Raw genomic sequence first — 17441 nt, 5'->3', positions numbered from 1 at the left:
TTATTTTTAAAGAATGTAGTCAAACATAATCTGTGTTATGTTTATTATTTAGTACTCCATACTGTAATCGAGTACTTTTATTTTAACATAATTTTACTTTTAAAGTAGTGTGAAGCAGTGATTTTTAAAAAGAATAATGCTACTTTTATGCATGTACATTACTTTCTACCTTGATATTATTAAGCATGACTTTTTCATACTTTTTAAAAAACTACATTATTATTCACATTCAAGTACACTTTTTGGAATGGTCATTTTAGTTTTCTGAAATACATTTTTTTCAAAGCCAGCTATAGTACTTAAACAGGATAATGCATATTTGGTTACAAATTTTTTATCTTTTATGTTATAGCAAGACTACATATTTATTACTATTTGCTTTTTTTTGTTGTATCACTTTTGTAAATGCTTTGTTGCTATGGTTACAGGTGAAAGATATGGAGAAGAAGCTTAACTTCCTTGTGGATATGCACATGCAGCATGACCTAACAGGCCCTGCCCATGCTACCATGGAGTGTGGTGACTCCACTGTTACAGTCAGTGTCACAGGAGACAGAGTGTACTGTAGCTATGCTCCACCCCTCCACTACACACACTACTATACACCCTCACATACACTTTCAAACACACACTCTCATTCGAATCCAGCCAGGCCCACTGTCCTACCCATCAGTCCACTGCCAAGCCACTCCCCTCCTTCTCACCTGAACCTATCAGAGCAGCTGTGTGCAGGTCAGAGGGTGGGCACTCCGCTGTCACTGTTGTCCGTTACACATGAGGAGCTGGAGCGCTCACCCAGCGGGTTCAGCATCTCCACGGAGAGAGAGGAGGTCATGGATAGAGGGTCAGGGGTCACGGCAGGTTCTAGCTGGGGTCGTGAGCGCCAGTATTTGGCTGAAGGAGAGACAGACACAGACACGGACCCTTTCACACCAAGTGGACCGGTGCCACTGTCCTCCACAGGAGACGGATTTCCAATAGAGGAAGCGTGGACCACCCCACCCTGAAAACACATATACACTAAATTTACCGCCACACACAAAAACACCGCCACACACTGGTTCTAGAGTCCGCAGATTCTGCACAGCACGTAGACACAAGCACACACAAACACATGTCCTTCATAACAAAATATAAATATATCAGCACTGCGCTTTACCGCTGCAAAGCAAAGAGCACTGCATGGAATGCATGCATTTTATCTTTTGGTCTTTAGTGGTAGACACTGCACAGGGGCATACCGAGGGAGTCTATTGAATGGAAAGTTCTGAGAAAAAAAAAATGCTATGCCATTTTGTACACTTATTTTTATATTTAAAACCATCTAGCTTTTTTCATATGCATGGGCTGCATGACACTCATCTATAGAGCAGCTAAAAGTAATGACATCTCTTCTTTGCACTTATTGTGTGTTCTGGATCATTTTTGGTTTTGGCAATGGGTTTTTGTGGTAACTGAACTGACTGTCTCTCTTGATCACTTACAGTTTTATTTCAGCATTTATTTTGATCCACAACAGTTTAATTAAGCACTTTTTATTTCTGCTTCTCCAGCTTTGAGAGTTTCTGACTGATACAGAGAGCATGTCCCAAATCACTTCTTGATTATTACCAAGTGCACTTCCTTGGACATCACAGAATACACTTATATACTGGGGTGTGGTCAGAGGTTCCATGTAGACAGGCCACAGGACCAAACTAAGCTGCAGATGCTGCTCTGTCCAATCAGAAACTGTTCTATGACCTTACCAGATGGCTTCAGCCAAGCCTATCACAATTGGAGATCTGTCCTGAATCTCTAATGTGATTGGATTTTACAGTATATAACTTGCCAGCCTAAAGAATATTGGTTCTGTAATAGTACCATGAAGGTCTCCATGATTATAGCCTCACAGTTTATTTAAATACAAACTATACTTTGTGTGAGATTATACTTTAGGTTTTTGACACTAGTTAGTACAAACTATTTTTTGTACTTAACATTTTTACAATAGAATACCAGTCTATAATTAAACTAATTACCACAGAAAACTGTAGATTAGTAAGAGCAAAGAATTTGTAGCGGTCTTCCAAAAAACGACCTTATGTCAGCTCATGTTATACGATTCACAAACTTTGACGTTACACGATTCACAAATTATACACAAATACAGCACATTATCAGTAATAATAGCTACTTATTGATTTGATACTGATATTAATAGGACTTTGCAGAATGCCACTGTGATTGATCATGTACCTTTGAAGTCTCCCTTTAAATGTTTTTGACAATCACATGGTTTGTTATTAAAATAAATGATAAAATTCAACCAACTAGATATCAGGTGATGCCAAAAAGCAAGAAATGGGTGCAACTCTTGCTGCATATCTATAATAATTATATATACATGAGTCATAAAAACATATTGTCATTTGATTTAATTGTGAAGATTGTACATGATGAAGGGCTCGGTATTTGGCTAATGAGATGACTCATCTGTGTTGTGGACTTCCAGGACTTAACAGTCCCCTTGTTCCCCCTGTTGCTCTTGATAAACTCAAAAATAATAAGTAAGAAAAAAATTAAATGAATATATTGATCTCAACAAAGAATATTATGGATGTTAGTGCTTTTACTCTTAGAGTTTCTCTTTAGAGGTCCTTATCTTCCAAATACCAATCTATACACAAAATAAAATGTAAATCACACAATGCTTGTCAGAATTCATGTGACTTCCCTCTTTAATTCATCTTTACCAGTCTGACATTTCAACTGAATGAGAAAAATAAGAAGTCATAATGATGTAGTATATTCATACCCTGTTAGACCACGTGTAGTTTTACAAATAATGACTTCCAACTTATCTTCCCCATACCCCTCTCTTGCTCTCTTTTTCTTTTTCTTTCTTAAAGAGCACTTTTTTGGCATAAGGACAAGGTTCTTGTGTTGAGAATGTTATAGTATATAATGAGTGTGTGTGTGTGTGTGTGTGTGTCATGGGTGATGTTAAAGTACGTACATTGACCATATTCATGTACTGTAAACTCACAGACAACCTGTCATCACTGACTAATGACTGCTATTCATTATTTGTGCCTTGCCATTTTGGAGTACAGCTTCCTCTTGGTCACTTTTGGTTTCTGATAAAACTAGCCATTCATCCATTTAAATTGATCAATTATTTGCTTTACTAGCACCCAGTAAATTACAATTTAGTTCTTTGTTTTGATTCAAGATTAGACGATTTCACACTAGTGGCCTTTTGAGCTCTGTATCACTATATATATATATATATATATATATATATATATATATATATATATATATATATATATATATATATATATATATATAATTTTTTTCCATTCCAGTTTTTGAATATTAAACCTTTTACTTTTATTTATATTCTAGTCTAGACCAGTTTATATTATGACAAAAATATGCAAATGTTACTTAATTTTTTTTATGTTATATTGCACCTGTTGTTAATAAAGATATATATGAAATTGAATCTTTGGTCAGAATGAATTTATTAAAATGCACAGTTGCTCTCAAGCAAGTTGTCTTTGAGTCTGATTAAGAATGTAGCAGTGACCTCACAGGGTGTAGTTTCCTGAGGTTTAAAGGGAGTGGAATAAACTTTGCATTTTGGAACTTCATATTACGGTTCCTGTGTGGATCTGGTGATTGTGGAAACCATGGAAAGATGTCTGACTTCACTCTAAAGTTCATGATACATGTATGTGGGCAATATTGCATTAAAATATAAGAATATCGTGAGCAAACATGGGTTGCACCGTAGAGTGCAAATAGTCCTGTAAAATGGCATAATTCTTTTTTTAATTTAGGTCATTATATCAACCATGCAAAGACATCATCTGACATAGAGACATCTATGAGATGGCAATAATTCATCCTTAACCATATCTAACTATGGGAAGAGTCAGTGTGCATTCTCCATAAACACATATAAAGGTACAAAGGATGACTTGCCATATTACTTTGTTCCATTACGTTCCTTTATAAGTCCATCTACTCCTTTTAAATGTCTACTTGTGGCCACTGTTGCATAAATTTGTGGCTTCATGCTGCTGTGAAAATGTACAAATTGTTAATAATGTTAAAAAGTTTTAATAGTCAAGACTTCCTTTATGACAGACATAAACTGGTATTCAAGCATTTATATAAGCCACTTATAGCTACACTTATAATTATACTTTGGTGTTGCACCAGACATTATAAAATATTCATGAATATTATATACAGTTTCCTAGTTTGTCTTCTGGTGTCAATCATAGGGTTCCTCTCAAGGTTCCTTCCTGTGGGTCTCAGGGTGTTTTTCCTTATGATTATTGCCTTGGCATGCTCATTATGGGCCTGGACCAAAATTCTCTGTATAGATGATTTCTGTAAACCTGCTTTAACAAATAAATTTGAATTTAGTTTACACAAGTGATAGTTTTGGTGAGAGGTGCAGTTTTCCTGTGGGTTGTTTTTTTTTTGTTGTAAAAACCAGTCTTTTATATGAAACTATTTGCTTGCTATGGCCCAGTGCCCAAACTGCAGGCACAAAACTCTGAAAAACATTAGCATTACACTATATAAGCAAAGTGGAACAGTGATACCAAGTTAAATTCACTAAAGGGACTAAGATTCTTGTTATATTTTCCACAGAATAGTTGTAAATCACCACAAAACTAACTGAACCACAACCTCTTTCATCCAGAGTCAATAAAAATAATTGCTAGCTGTGTGCTACACAAAACTGAAATGAATGGAAGAATGCTGTTCTACAGCCATGCGTATCAAAGGCCAATGTGTCAAACCCCATAAACTGTGTAAAAAGCACGAAACTTGTAGCCTTGAACAATGGAAAATGTAATGTGGTCTGAGGGGTCATCTTTCAGCCTTTTTTCTTAGAGAGACTTTTTTCCCTAGAAAATGTCAATGGGGTGTTTTTGTATACCTCATCCTCAAAAAAATTGAAAGTGGTCATTTCACTGTAACATTTTAACTGTGTTCAGCAACGTTATTGTCATCATCAGTCAGGGTATAACAACATGATAGTCAGAGTTTCAGAGAGGGGAGAGTGGGAATGGTCAGTTACCTGGGTCTTGGTCTCCATGGTGATGGATTTTCTCAGGCCCTTAGAGCTACTTCGACTTCAAGGTAACAGTAATGTTGGCAGCCATGACAGAGTGCACAGGGTAGGATAAGTGTTTATGAGGAGAGTATATAAACATGAGTGCATGCATTAAAACAGGGTGCAGATGGCAGAAGTGTGAATGATTATAATACTAACTTCAGCAGCAGAGGCCCTTCACCCTTCACTTACTGTTGGATGTATGTTAAGGTGTTTAAAGTGTATAAAGGTGATTTATGACAATTTTTGACTGATTTGACTAACTTGCCAATTAACGTTTGTGGTTTTGTGTATGAGTAAGTGAATGGTCAAATATGTGGCTATATCGGAGTGTGACTCCACAGTGTGAGAGCTGGTTCATTCTCTGTGCCAGTTGATCTCAGGTGACATGCTAGAGGGCTATTACAGCTTGCTGCACTCTCTGGGGTCCATAATACTCTCTGGGTGGGTGGGTGTGTGTGTGAGATAGATAGATAGAGAGAGAGAGAGAGAGAGAGAGAGAGAGAGAGAGAGAGAGAGAAAGAAAAGACAGTAGACAGAGGAATTCTGTCTCCCAGCGTGTCTGTGTCTTTCACCTGCCGGTGAGTTTTCTGGCCTTTATTATCTTTTATACTAATTTGCTATTATTCTCATAAATTCTACTTAAATTCTCAATGCTCTTTCTCAGTATTCTCAGCAAATGATGTAATATTTTGTTCAATTTCATGCAGACTGTTTTATTAGTTATTTGCTAGTGAAAAAAACATAAAAATTACACGTATATTCAGGAATATTTAGAAATAAACTTTAATTAAATATAAAAAAAAATACCACCACCACAATCACACAATCAAAGTGTGTACATGGCCCTAGTTTACAATTTGCAAGACAAAGGATGCAGGTCATCGCCTTCTTGCTATGCGGATTTGAGCACATGATATATTTCAAAGGTAGCAGTCATGACTGACGATGTCCAATCAGATTCAACAGTAAGAAGAGTAACATAGTATCCCTGATTTAAGAACTAATAGAGTGGATTCCTAAGTTTTATTAACACTTATCTTTTTCTCATTGTGCAAAAAAATGACATGACATTCAAAAATGGATGAGGAACAGGTTTTTCTTTCTTTCATTTCAAAATGTTGCTGTTCTGTTTACAGTGCTGGAGTTTTTTTGTTGTCATTATCTGAGATGAGAATATTATATATGTAACTTTTGTGATGAGAATATTATATTTTTCATCTTAAAATAGATGTAAAATAGATTTCTTCAGTTTGTACTTCCAGTTACCATATTAGGTCATATATAGTACTATTAAAAGTATAGTATGAGACTATAAAAATGTGTAGGAATTTGATAAAATATTTTAAAAGCAACAGCCTTTTAAACACAATTTATTTAATCAGTTTAACTGTTATTCACCTGCAGTATTCAAACAAAGCAAACAACTAGATGAAATGCATATGATGCAAATTTTAAAATATTGTTTTTGCATTTTATCTTCATTATAAATAATAGTTCTTTTTTTTTTTTTTTTTTTTGGTAAATTTCTCTTTGTTTTGTATTCTCATTAGAAGCAGATTGGTTCCAGCATATGTATATAGCATATGTATTTGTCAGCACAGATGTCTCTCTGTTTCAGCTTGATTTCCCCTGGTTTGTTGTCATTGTCCACTGTTGTCTCTGAAAGAATGAGTATGGATACAAAATGACATCATGAGGGTGGCAGATATGGTACATCTCATTGGATGTTTCAGCAAATTCACAGACTATAATTGGTTGGGCCATGATTAGTTTTGCTTTTGCGAACATAGCTACCCATTTTTCTTTTCTGTGTGCTTGGTTATGATTGTGGTTTCTTTTTTTTCTTTTATTTTGCTTGCTTGTTTTGTAGCAATGGCTAAATTCATTCCAAGTCCATGGATCAACATGAAAATCAGTGTTGCCATAGTTACTCTATTTTCCATTTGCATAACAGGTAGGTAACAACTGCATCATAGGTAAGACAACTAAAGGAGACAACCAGTTAAGTACATTTGTGTAAATAATGTACTCACTTAACATATAACTATAATATGTTGCAATCATTGCACCATAACATAGTGAAATTTCATAGATTCGTTATGTGATTGGCATATTGCAAGAAGTTCTGCTTCTGTCCTTGTCATGTCTTTAGCTTAGTCCACACAGGTCTAGTTTGCAAAAGGCCAAATCATAGTTACTTATTCGAAAAAGAAGACATCTTACATGACGATTTGTTTAAGTAAATAAGGCAAAAGCAAAGGTATTCTAAAGGTAAGGATAATTTCATATTTTCATATTTCATAGTACTAAGGCACAGTCAACTGGAGCAACGGGCTAAACGAGATGTTCTAGCATCAACGGGTAATAAACTAGCAAATCATCACAATAGAGAATATCAAAGCTATGCGTAGGCCGCTCCACTAAACATTTTTAGTTCAACAAAATTTTGACCATAAGTCCATAAAAGTAACAATAAAATGCAACACATTCTGAAATAGAGGGATTGTAGTGCATTGTGTACCATGACATTATTAATAATAGTCCAACAGTGATGTGTTCTCACACTCAGCAATGATGATGGTGGTTGATATAATCTCTTACAGAGATTCCTGTAGAATACATTGACCCTGCATCCATAAACCTCACTCCTTTGGTGAACACACTTGTTAATGCTACACAAACAGGTACTACCCCCCCCCCCCCCCCCCCCACACACACACACCCAAATCAGGGTCATCAAAACTAAACATAAAACTAAACAAAATCAAGGCCAAACGTACCTGTACAACAAACACACTGAACAATTAATAGCAAATGAAGTCATAATGTTTACATGTGTGTACATGTTTTCTTCCAGGTTCCCAGCATCTGTTCTCTGTTCTGAGTGTGATGTCACACAGCTCTCTTGCACTGTACAAACTCACCCTGCTGGTCTACAACAGTAACTACACCCATCCCTCCCTCCCACCTTTGTGAGGAAGAAGTGTTGCTGTTGTATGAAGTGCTTGACTCTGTGTGTGTGTGTGTGTGTGTGTGTGTGTGTGTGTGTGTGTGTGTGTGTGTGTGTGTAGTATCTAATTTTCAGGACATTGAAACCACTATGTTTCCCATCAAATACTGCTACTGCGTGACAAACAAAACCAATGACCTCACAGGTTAAACATGAAATACACCACAGTGCATTAAGATAATTTATCAATTTGTTTGAATGATGATATGATATGTGTGAGTGTGTGTGTGTGTGTGTGTGTGTTTACACATTCAGATTTTACAGCTGTTTTGCTGGATGTGATGGGAAACTCAACTAGCTATCTCCAGGAGCTATTTAAATCCAGCTCTATCCTCTCAGGTCCTGACACACACACACACACACACACACACACACACACACACGCACACGCACACGCACACGCACACGCACACGCACACACACTCACACAAAAAAAACACCTAGAGCTTAAAGGAGTGGTTCAGTAAATAAAATTATATTTACACATTTTTTATGTACCACAGATTAGACTATCCCAGACATACTTAGTGTCTATTGTTTATTTTTGTGCATTGGAATTAAGCTATTTCAGCCCAATTCTCTCATAAAAACATTTACTTGCTTCAGACAACACCAATTGGCTATTATATTATGTAAAATAGCAGGAACAGTTCATATTTACAAACTGAAGTTAAAATTATCATCTACATTGCAGGTACAATATTGTCTTCAACTGTTATCTAATACAGCTTTCTTGTTATTATGACTTAGGACATATTTTCTCATGTGGCAGAAATAGGCCATTATGGGGGCTTCCATGGGTAAAATTGGACAATTTCTCTTTTTTTAAGGCACAGTTGCTAAAACCTGTATATAGGAAACTATATCTTTAGCAATTTAACAAAACACACAGACTCCTCTGTGTCTAGCAGAAGGTTCTAGCAGGTTTTTTATCCAGAGCAGATAGAACATGCTTTTGTTTTGACTTTGAATTTGAATTTACTTTGTGTTGGATTCCCAATCCCACAGATTCACAAAGCCAAAGGATTGTCTTATTAGTGCTCTGATAGCTGTCTGTTTTTGTTGGCGTTTTGTGATAACTCTCTGTGTGTGTGTGTGTGTGTGTGTGTGTGTGTGTGTGTGTGTGTGTGTGTGTGTGTGTGTGTGTGTGTGTGTGTGTGTGTGTGTGTGTGCGCTGTCTTGAACTCCTGATGAGCCTTCCTGTTGTTGCCTCAGTGAGCCAGAAGAACAGCTCGGAGTGCATCTACATCTGTGTAATGGCTGGAAAAACAGGTGGTTTATAGCACACACTCACAAGCACTAGTTCATGTTGTATTGTTTTACAGTGTACAGTTCCCACATCTTGTATTTATCATTCCCATTCTATTTCTTTCTCTTTTTCTCTGCATGTGTGTGTGTGTGTGTGTGTGTGTGTGTGTGTGTATGTATGTGTGTGTGTATGTGTGTGTGTGTGCGCGCACTCGCGCACACGTGCACTCGTGTGTAGACGAAGATCTGTCACAGCTTTGGGATTCTGTTCCCCCATTGTTCAACCAGACCATTATAGAGGACACACACAGAGGTACATGCACATATGGAGCAATATCAGTACATGATATGATGTATAATGAATATATTAAGTTCAGTTCAGGTCATATTTACTGTCCTTATGCATATATGCATGTGTTTGCCTCAAAGTTTGAGCATGTACTAAAATTAAGTTAAAAAAGAAGTAAAAAAACAGAACAAAAAAAAAACCCCACAATATGCATTTAGCATATAAAGAACTATATATGAGCTATGCATTTAACAGTTCTTTCTGTCTGCTGCTACTTAAGGTACCAGGTCATATCCAGAATTGAGTTTTGGTGAGTCTGCTTGCTACTCTGTTTTTGATAAATGTCTTATTTACAGATGTGATGAATCCTTAATACTTTGAAGGAGCCCCCTCTCTGTGCATATCTATCTCTCTGTCTTGCTACTTGCTTCTATCTCTCCCATAATTGCATCTGCTGTTCCCATGTTAAGATGCCTTGCTTAGTCCAGTACAGTTCTGCAGTTTAAGCCAGATGGCCACAGGTGTTACTAAGTGGCTAAGTATCCCCCCCTCCTTGACCTCTACAGGTTTATCTGCAGGTTACCTAGCACTTGCTACCACACCCCCTGCTATCTCCATGCCAAGTCGACCCACAACTGTTACCATGACAACCACACCTACTGCTATTGCCACTGAGAATGAACATTCTTCTGTTGCTTTGACAACTGATTCGCGCAGTGGTTACATGACAACTATTCCAGCTGCTGTTTCTCTAACAGCTGTGGCAAGCACCACTGCAACTGTACAAACACCTGTACCTATAAGAACCACTAGTGTTACCATAACCACATCGCATACTGCTTCTATGACTCAGCTAACATCTTTGGTGATTGCCAGACTAGGTGCTCTACCAACAATCACCTCTACAATTAGTTATCCCATGACTACTGAACCACTAACCACAACGGTGAACACTGTGCTCAGCACTGCTACGAGACGATCAGCATACACCCCTGTTTCCACAACACCTACATCCTCTGCTGTTCCTACTGATATAGCAAGTGATACCTCAAAGAAAACATCCACTACTGTCCCTTTGACAACTCATCTTACCATCACTACCATGACAACCAGTCCAGCTATCCCCAAAGCTTCTTACATGGACCAACATGGTAAGTAGATTCCTATACATGCATTAGAATTACTGTCAAATTATTTTTAGATTATAATTTGATATTAATTTGATTTATTAAACTTATGACAAGAGACAATGGACCCAAATGTGAGCAAAACTAAATTTTTGTTTGTCTTTACTCTAAAGCCTTGATTAGACCGCACATATTCATCCTGATTTTGACACGATTTTGTTGTAGGCAATACATTTCCAGTGTCAGGCCCAAATATGTTGGAAACAAGGAACGAGCCTTGTAGTGTGACATAACTGAATAAAAGTGATGTAGCATCTGGTATACTTCATGACACCTAAACAAAAATTCTAGCATGTCAGAATTGTTTGTATTGTTCCACCTAGTTTGATAAATCCTTTGACATGTTCCTTGATGTTGACCATTAGCACAACAAGCATGCTTTCTGGCACACATATGTAAACACTGTGAAGAAAAAGAGAGATGCAACTGTTGCAGCTGTCATGTGGAACACAAAACACAGGAAAGGTTCATTAAATAGATCAGGAATTGACAGCTCATACTTTCTTCTTCATGACAACCAGGAATAGGTCCACAATAGGTCTATTTCATACTTTTCTTTTCAGAACAAAAACCACCAGTATCACACATAACACTTATGTAGCCATAATGAACAATTTCTTAACCCTCCTCCCTGATGACCTACTAACTTGTGCAAGGACATGAATAGAAAACAGGGTAATGTTGCAACACTCCCTACCAAGACACAGCAAAAATTTTTATTTAGTATCAGAAAAAAAAAAGTTTTCAAATTTAACTATATTTGAAAATACACACACAAACATACACACCCACAGCAACATGTAGCAGCTTGGCTGATTGAAAGATATAGAGCTGTCAGTGACTGACCTTTGACCTCTAATTCAGACAAAGTGCTAATGGTGGTTGAGTGTACGCAGGCAGGGTTAATGTGATTGTTGCCACAGCGATTATTTGATTTGAGAGGAGGTAGAATGGCACGAGTGATAGTGTCCATGGAAACATTGCTGGATTCCCCTAGAGAGTGGTTTGACAGGCTGGGGTCAGAGAAGGTTAAAAGCACATTAAAAATCTCCATGTACACATTCTCTCTCACACATGCACACAAATGCAAAGCTTGACTTCATATCTCACACACAAATAGAGCAGAAATGTTTGTGAGTGTGTTTGTTTGTTTGTGTGTCTACTGTGGGGGACATATTGACTTCTGTGTTGGTTGCAGTGATATTAAGAGTTTTTATGGGGTTTCAGGGTCCTTAGAGAAAAAGGTCACTGGGGAAGTAAGGGAGCTAGAGACCCCCAATGGACAATATATGTAAAAGCATGTGAGAACAACATTTACCACAAGGAGGCACGAGGACCTCATATAAGAGATTGGGTTCACTGCTGGACTTCTGACATAAAAACTAATTTTCAAATCAATCAAAAATCAAAATTTATTTATGTAGCATTTTTACAACAAATGTTGTCACAAAGCAGCTGTACAAATGTCCAAGTCCAAACACCCAGTGAGCAAGCCAAGGGTGACAGTGGCAAGGAAAAACTCCCTAGAGCATGAAGAAGAAAGCTTGAGAGAAACCAAGACACAAAGGAGGGCCATCCTCCTCTAGCTGACAATGGTCACCACAATTATAACAATTTTAAGAGAAAAATTAATAAAATATGAAAAAACAAGCAATTCATGTCTAGTCCAGCTTTCTAGAGGCCTAGTCATGTCCCGATGGTGTGCATGTGCCTGATACCCATCCCTCAAGAGAACATCTATTTAGGGCAACAGAGAGGTAGTTGGCTAGGATGTAGGTGTGGTGGGCTACAGGAGGGGACATAAGGGTGGGGTGAGAGTAGCCATGGCAGCTGAGATAGGCAAAGGCTCAGTAACATCATGACATCCTGCAAGAGAATGTCCATTAAGGGTAATGGAGAATGGTTGGCTCGGGTGGAGGTGTTGTGGGTTACAGCAGGGGATATCAGGAGGTGGTAGGACTAACCATGGCAGCTGAGATGGGTTGAGGCTCAGTAACATCATGATATCAGTGGTAGGTGAACCTCAGCAGAAATAGGGAGATTATTAGGTATGACCAGGTATAAGGATGTGTAAATTAGGGAACTATAATGTGCAATGATGGACCCTGGCAGATCTAGCTATGGCAGCACAGCTAAAAAGAAAGAGCAAGAAGGAAACACAGGCATGAGTGCACCCTGGAACTTCAGCACTCCACCACTCTCAGTCAAGAAACTTGAGTGACAAAAGAGAGGTGAAGTGACAGCATCATAACATCCCAGTTTCCCATAACTCTCAATGCCCATGGACCCCCAGAGCTATACCTTTACCTAGGATGGGAAACAGTTAATAAAGTGCCTGACTGTACAGATAGGTTTTTAGCCTAGCATTAAATATTGAGACTATATTTCTGTCCCGAACATTTACAGGAAGGGAGCTTTATAGAAAAAGGCTCTGCCCCCTGGGATAGATTTTCTTATTCTTGGTACTAGTAAAGAGCCTGCCCCTTTTGATCTAAGTAGACGTGGTGGGTCAAAATGCACTAAGGGTTCTCTAAGGTACTGTGGGGCAAGACCATTCAGTGCTATGTAGGTTTATTAGAAGTATTTTATAATCAATATGAAATTTTACTGTGAGCCAATGTAAAGTAGCTAAGATAGGAGTGATGTGATCATAAGAACTCTGGCTGCTGCATTTGTATTAGCTGGAGCCTGTAGCACTTAGTTGTACAGTCAGATACTAAGGCATTACAGTAGTGCAATCTGGAAGTTACAAATGCATGGACTAACCTTTCTACATTATGTGAGGACAGTATGTTCCTAATCTTTGCAATGTTCCTGAGGTTGAGAAAGGCAGTCCTAGAAACATTATTTACATGAACTTCGAATGAGAGACTGGGATCCATAATAAACTTCAAGATCTTTAGCTGTTAGAGAAGATTTGATTGGAAGACCATTGAGGTTCACTGAGTAATTAGACAGTGAGGACCTAGCTGTCTCTGGGTCTAATAGAAGCACCTCTGTTTTGTCAGGATTAAGTGACAGAAAGTTTCTCAACATTCATTGTCTGACATCCTTTATGCAAGCTGATATATGTCCTCTAGTTTGGCTGAGACATATAGCTGAGTATCATCAGTATAGAAGTGGAAACTAGTACAGTGTTTATGTAGAGGTAGCATATATTTTAAAAAAAAAGCAAAGGCCCTAGAACATATTATTTTGGGACACCATAGCTAATCATGAATGCTGAGAAGTTTCCATTTATGTTAACAAACCAGGAAAGGGCTGGTCCCATAATCCCAACATATTTGAGTCAGTTGTGATCTAAAGTGTCAAATGCTGCACTCAGATCAATCAATATAAGCAGAGACATAACCCTGGTCATTAACTACTTTAATTTGTGCTGTTTCCATACTGTGATTAAGCCTAAACCCTGACTGAAACACTTCATGTATCTGGTTCTCATTAAGATATGAGGTTAACTGCTGAGCTACAGCTTTTTCTAGGATCTTGGAAATAAATGGAAGGTTTGAGATCAGCCTGTAGTTTGACAGGTGACATGGGTCGAGGTTAGATTTTCTGATGTCATAACTTCACATATTTAACTACATAGCTACAATGAGTTATAGAATATGTCCTACAAATGCAGTCACCAACCATCTACAATCTGGAAGATCATATTTCAAGGCCAACTCTAGGCCATACTCCTAAATACAGAACTGGGTTGGCTGCATCAAGTATGTTCAGTTGGTATGGAATTGAACTATGATTCTTGTAGATCTCAGAGAGGACAAAGATCTATATTCTGCAGAAAGATCTATATTCTGCAGATCTCCAGAAAGATAAATCTGTAAATTTGGGGTGTAAAGAGAATTCTATGACAAAGTAGATCTCAATCATTGTTATACTGATAGGCTAATGAGAAAGCCAAACTAAGGGAATCTTGTGTCAAACATAGCCTCGCTTAACTAACTGTGGAAATATCAGGTCAGTTTTAAGACATGTGTGTCATTGTTCAGGGCTGACTGCAGAAGATCACAGTTTCTATCTCAGACTCGTGGATTGTCTAAAGTATTATGGAAGATGACAGGCAAATTATTACAATCATTACATTCTAAACTAATTACATTACCATTACACTAAAATCCTGAAAATACTGAACATATTATTTCTTACTGACATAAGCTTAACTTGAAATTTTACCACTGACCATTCTAACTAAAAACCACCATACCAAAAATCAGTTATATTAAGTAATGTATTAAGTATAGTAAGTATAGTAAAGTATAGTAAAATTATAATGAAAAGCTTTTCCTTTCTTAGATAAATATGTAATATGCTTCATACAACAGACATATTTCCTATCTAATCATTCTAATATCTAATCAATAATCAGAAAAGGCTGTTTCAGTAAAGGTTTTTGGATGCTGTTAAGTGATGGATCTTGTCTTGTTAAACTGGGTCAGTGAAGCTCTTGCATAGCTCCTGCACCATATACATTAATTAAAACATAACTTGTAACCTGTCAAGTCAGGAAGGTGTTCATGCCAAGAACAAATGCTTCAATGAGCAAAATACAGCAGAAGCTGACCTTCCTGTTGCTATGGGAGATTCTGTGCCACCCTTACAGGTTGCCCATGGCGCTCTGAGCTTTTCTATAAAGGGAGTGAGAGACAAGACATGAAGGAAACCTGGAAAGAGGACCTAGGTGGGCTCAGCCCAGCAGTCAGTGCTATAAAGCTGCAGCCATGCGTGTTTGAGCTGTGCAAGTTTTTCTCACAGTGCCTCTGCAGAGGGATCAGGCACCAAACTGCCCTGCAGCGGTAACACACGCACACACGCACACACACACACACACACACACACACACACACACACACACACACACACACACACACTCACACTCACACGCAATTCAAAATATACAAATACGAATGTTGCAACCACACTGATAATAGCTCTTTCTCTTTAGCTACTGTACAGAGAGCCATTTCTGGTATGAGAAGCACACAGAGGAGGTGTGTAGCCGTGTGAGAAGAGTGGCCTTCTCTAAGAGTAAGTGCTGAAGCCAGAATTACACATTTCCTAAAGGACTCTCACAAACCTTTTGAAAATTACAAATCATACTGCAAACCTAAGAGAAACAGTAAATAAATCCTAGATTCAAAATAGCTAAATAAATTAATCAAAATGCTGTCATATTTAAATGTAGACAAAACCTCTGCAAAGCCACAAAACACACACAGACACACACACACACTGTTTCTATAGCATCCATTGATGACATGTTAACCTTTGTTGATGATGATGTTATCCTTTTTTCTGTTTCCCTCCAATTCTCATTATTTTATCTGATAACTAGAACCAGTTAATCTAATGCCAATAACAACACAACTCATGGCTCCATTGATGTCTCAGACACCAATGCAGAAGGGCCACAGGTAGCCTTGTTAAAAAAAACAAGGCAGCCTTGTTAAAAAAACAAACAAACCTGTGTTTATATGTATATATGCATACCTCTACCAGTGACACATTAGAATCTGAACTCATTAAAGTGTGTGTCTGAGAAGGAGAGAAACACACAGAGAGAGAGAGAGAGAGAGAGAGAGAGAGAGAGAGAGAGAGAGAGAGAGAGAGAGAGAGAGGGAAATGGGATAGGGGGATCTCTCATTAAAGTTCACTGGACATGACTAAAGATGTCTAAGGACAGGCAAGATGGGGTGTGTTGTGACAGCCATGAGTACAATTGGAGTGTAGTGTGTGTGTGTGTGTGTGTCTAGGATGGGAGACACAGTAAAACAGTGAAGACACAGAGATACACTAATGTAATTACTAGTTTAACTTTTATTTTGCCCCTCCCTCTCTCTCTCTCTCTCTCACTCACTCACTCACGCATGCATGTACACACACATGTACATATGTACTCACAGATTTGAAGCAAAGGTGCCTGGCGAGGATATGTGTGAAGATGTGAGAAGAGCCTGACATCCCTGCCAGACTGTTACCGAGCAACAGAAAAAAATCCTGAACTTTCTTAGTTTGGAGGGAGTGTGTTTGTGTGCATGTCTGCTCGATCAGACCATACTACACATATTTTGTTTCTCATGATCAAAATTAAAAGTCTCCAGACAAATTTATTAAGCTGTGGTGGTAAATTACTCCCACCCTGTACCCTTTCACCTAAACAATACACATTTCAAAGTCAATGAGAAACAGACCAGGTTTCTCAGATAATGAGTGTTCCTACAGGGTCAGTTCAAATTACATCTTAGCTTTACATCATATTATACATTGCACATATTGAGAGGGATATTGACATTATCCTCAGAAATTGAATCAGAAAAGACTCATGGCTTAGAAACCAGGTTGCATGGCCCTTCAGCTGTGCTGAGCATTTTGCATTAAAACCTCAATCAGGAATCACTGCACCTTCCAGTCAGTCTTAGATACTGCAATACAAAAAGACATTAAAACAGGAACTACTGTTCTCAGTCACACGTGCATCGCATGTGCTGTTCTCACTGTTAGTAAGCTCTGAAGTAACCAAGGGGCCTTTGCTCCTAATTATGGATTTAAAGTTAGTGTAATTGAGCCTCTGACAAAAAC

The 17441-nt window shown here is 37.9% G+C and overlaps 2 protein-coding genes across 4 annotated transcripts in view; both read left to right on the top strand.

Moving 5' to 3' along the window:
• The window catches only part of kcnq3 (potassium voltage-gated channel, KQT-like subfamily, member 3), a 46646-nt gene extending 43395 nt beyond the window's left edge, over positions 1-3251 (top strand). For all 3 annotated transcript variants that reach the window (XM_035527729.2, XM_035527728.2, XM_081723613.1), the window contains one exon: positions 429-3251. In XM_035527729.2, the coding sequence (XP_035383622.1) occupies positions 429-1007 (579 nt within the window). In that variant the 3' untranslated portion in view covers positions 1008-3251. The remainder of the gene's footprint in view (positions 1-428) is intronic.
• Positions 3252-6766: 3515 nt separating this feature from the next.
• hhla1 (HHLA1 neighbor of OC90) lies at positions 6767-16892 on the top strand. The gene is made up of 12 exons (XM_081723101.1): positions 6767-7079; positions 7430-7486; positions 7729-7809; positions 7983-8066; positions 8197-8280; positions 8391-8474; positions 9351-9407; positions 9622-9713; positions 10349-10823; positions 15466-15658; positions 15808-15890; positions 16766-16892. Exons 1-12 carry the CDS (start codon positions 6947-6949, stop codon positions 16807-16809), a joined length of 1467 nt encoding a protein of 488 aa, XP_081579227.1. The 5' UTR covers positions 6767-6946; the 3' UTR covers positions 16810-16892.
• The last annotated feature ends 549 nt before the right edge of the window (positions 16893-17441 follow it).

The sequence above is a fragment of the Electrophorus electricus genome, chromosome 11 (assembly GCF_041902795.1).
Source record: "Electrophorus electricus isolate QZ-2024a chromosome 11, ASM4190279v1, whole genome shotgun sequence".
Taxonomy (NCBI): domain Eukaryota; kingdom Metazoa; phylum Chordata; class Actinopteri; order Gymnotiformes; family Gymnotidae; genus Electrophorus; species Electrophorus electricus.
This window is presented reverse-complemented; position numbering and strand designations above follow the sequence as displayed.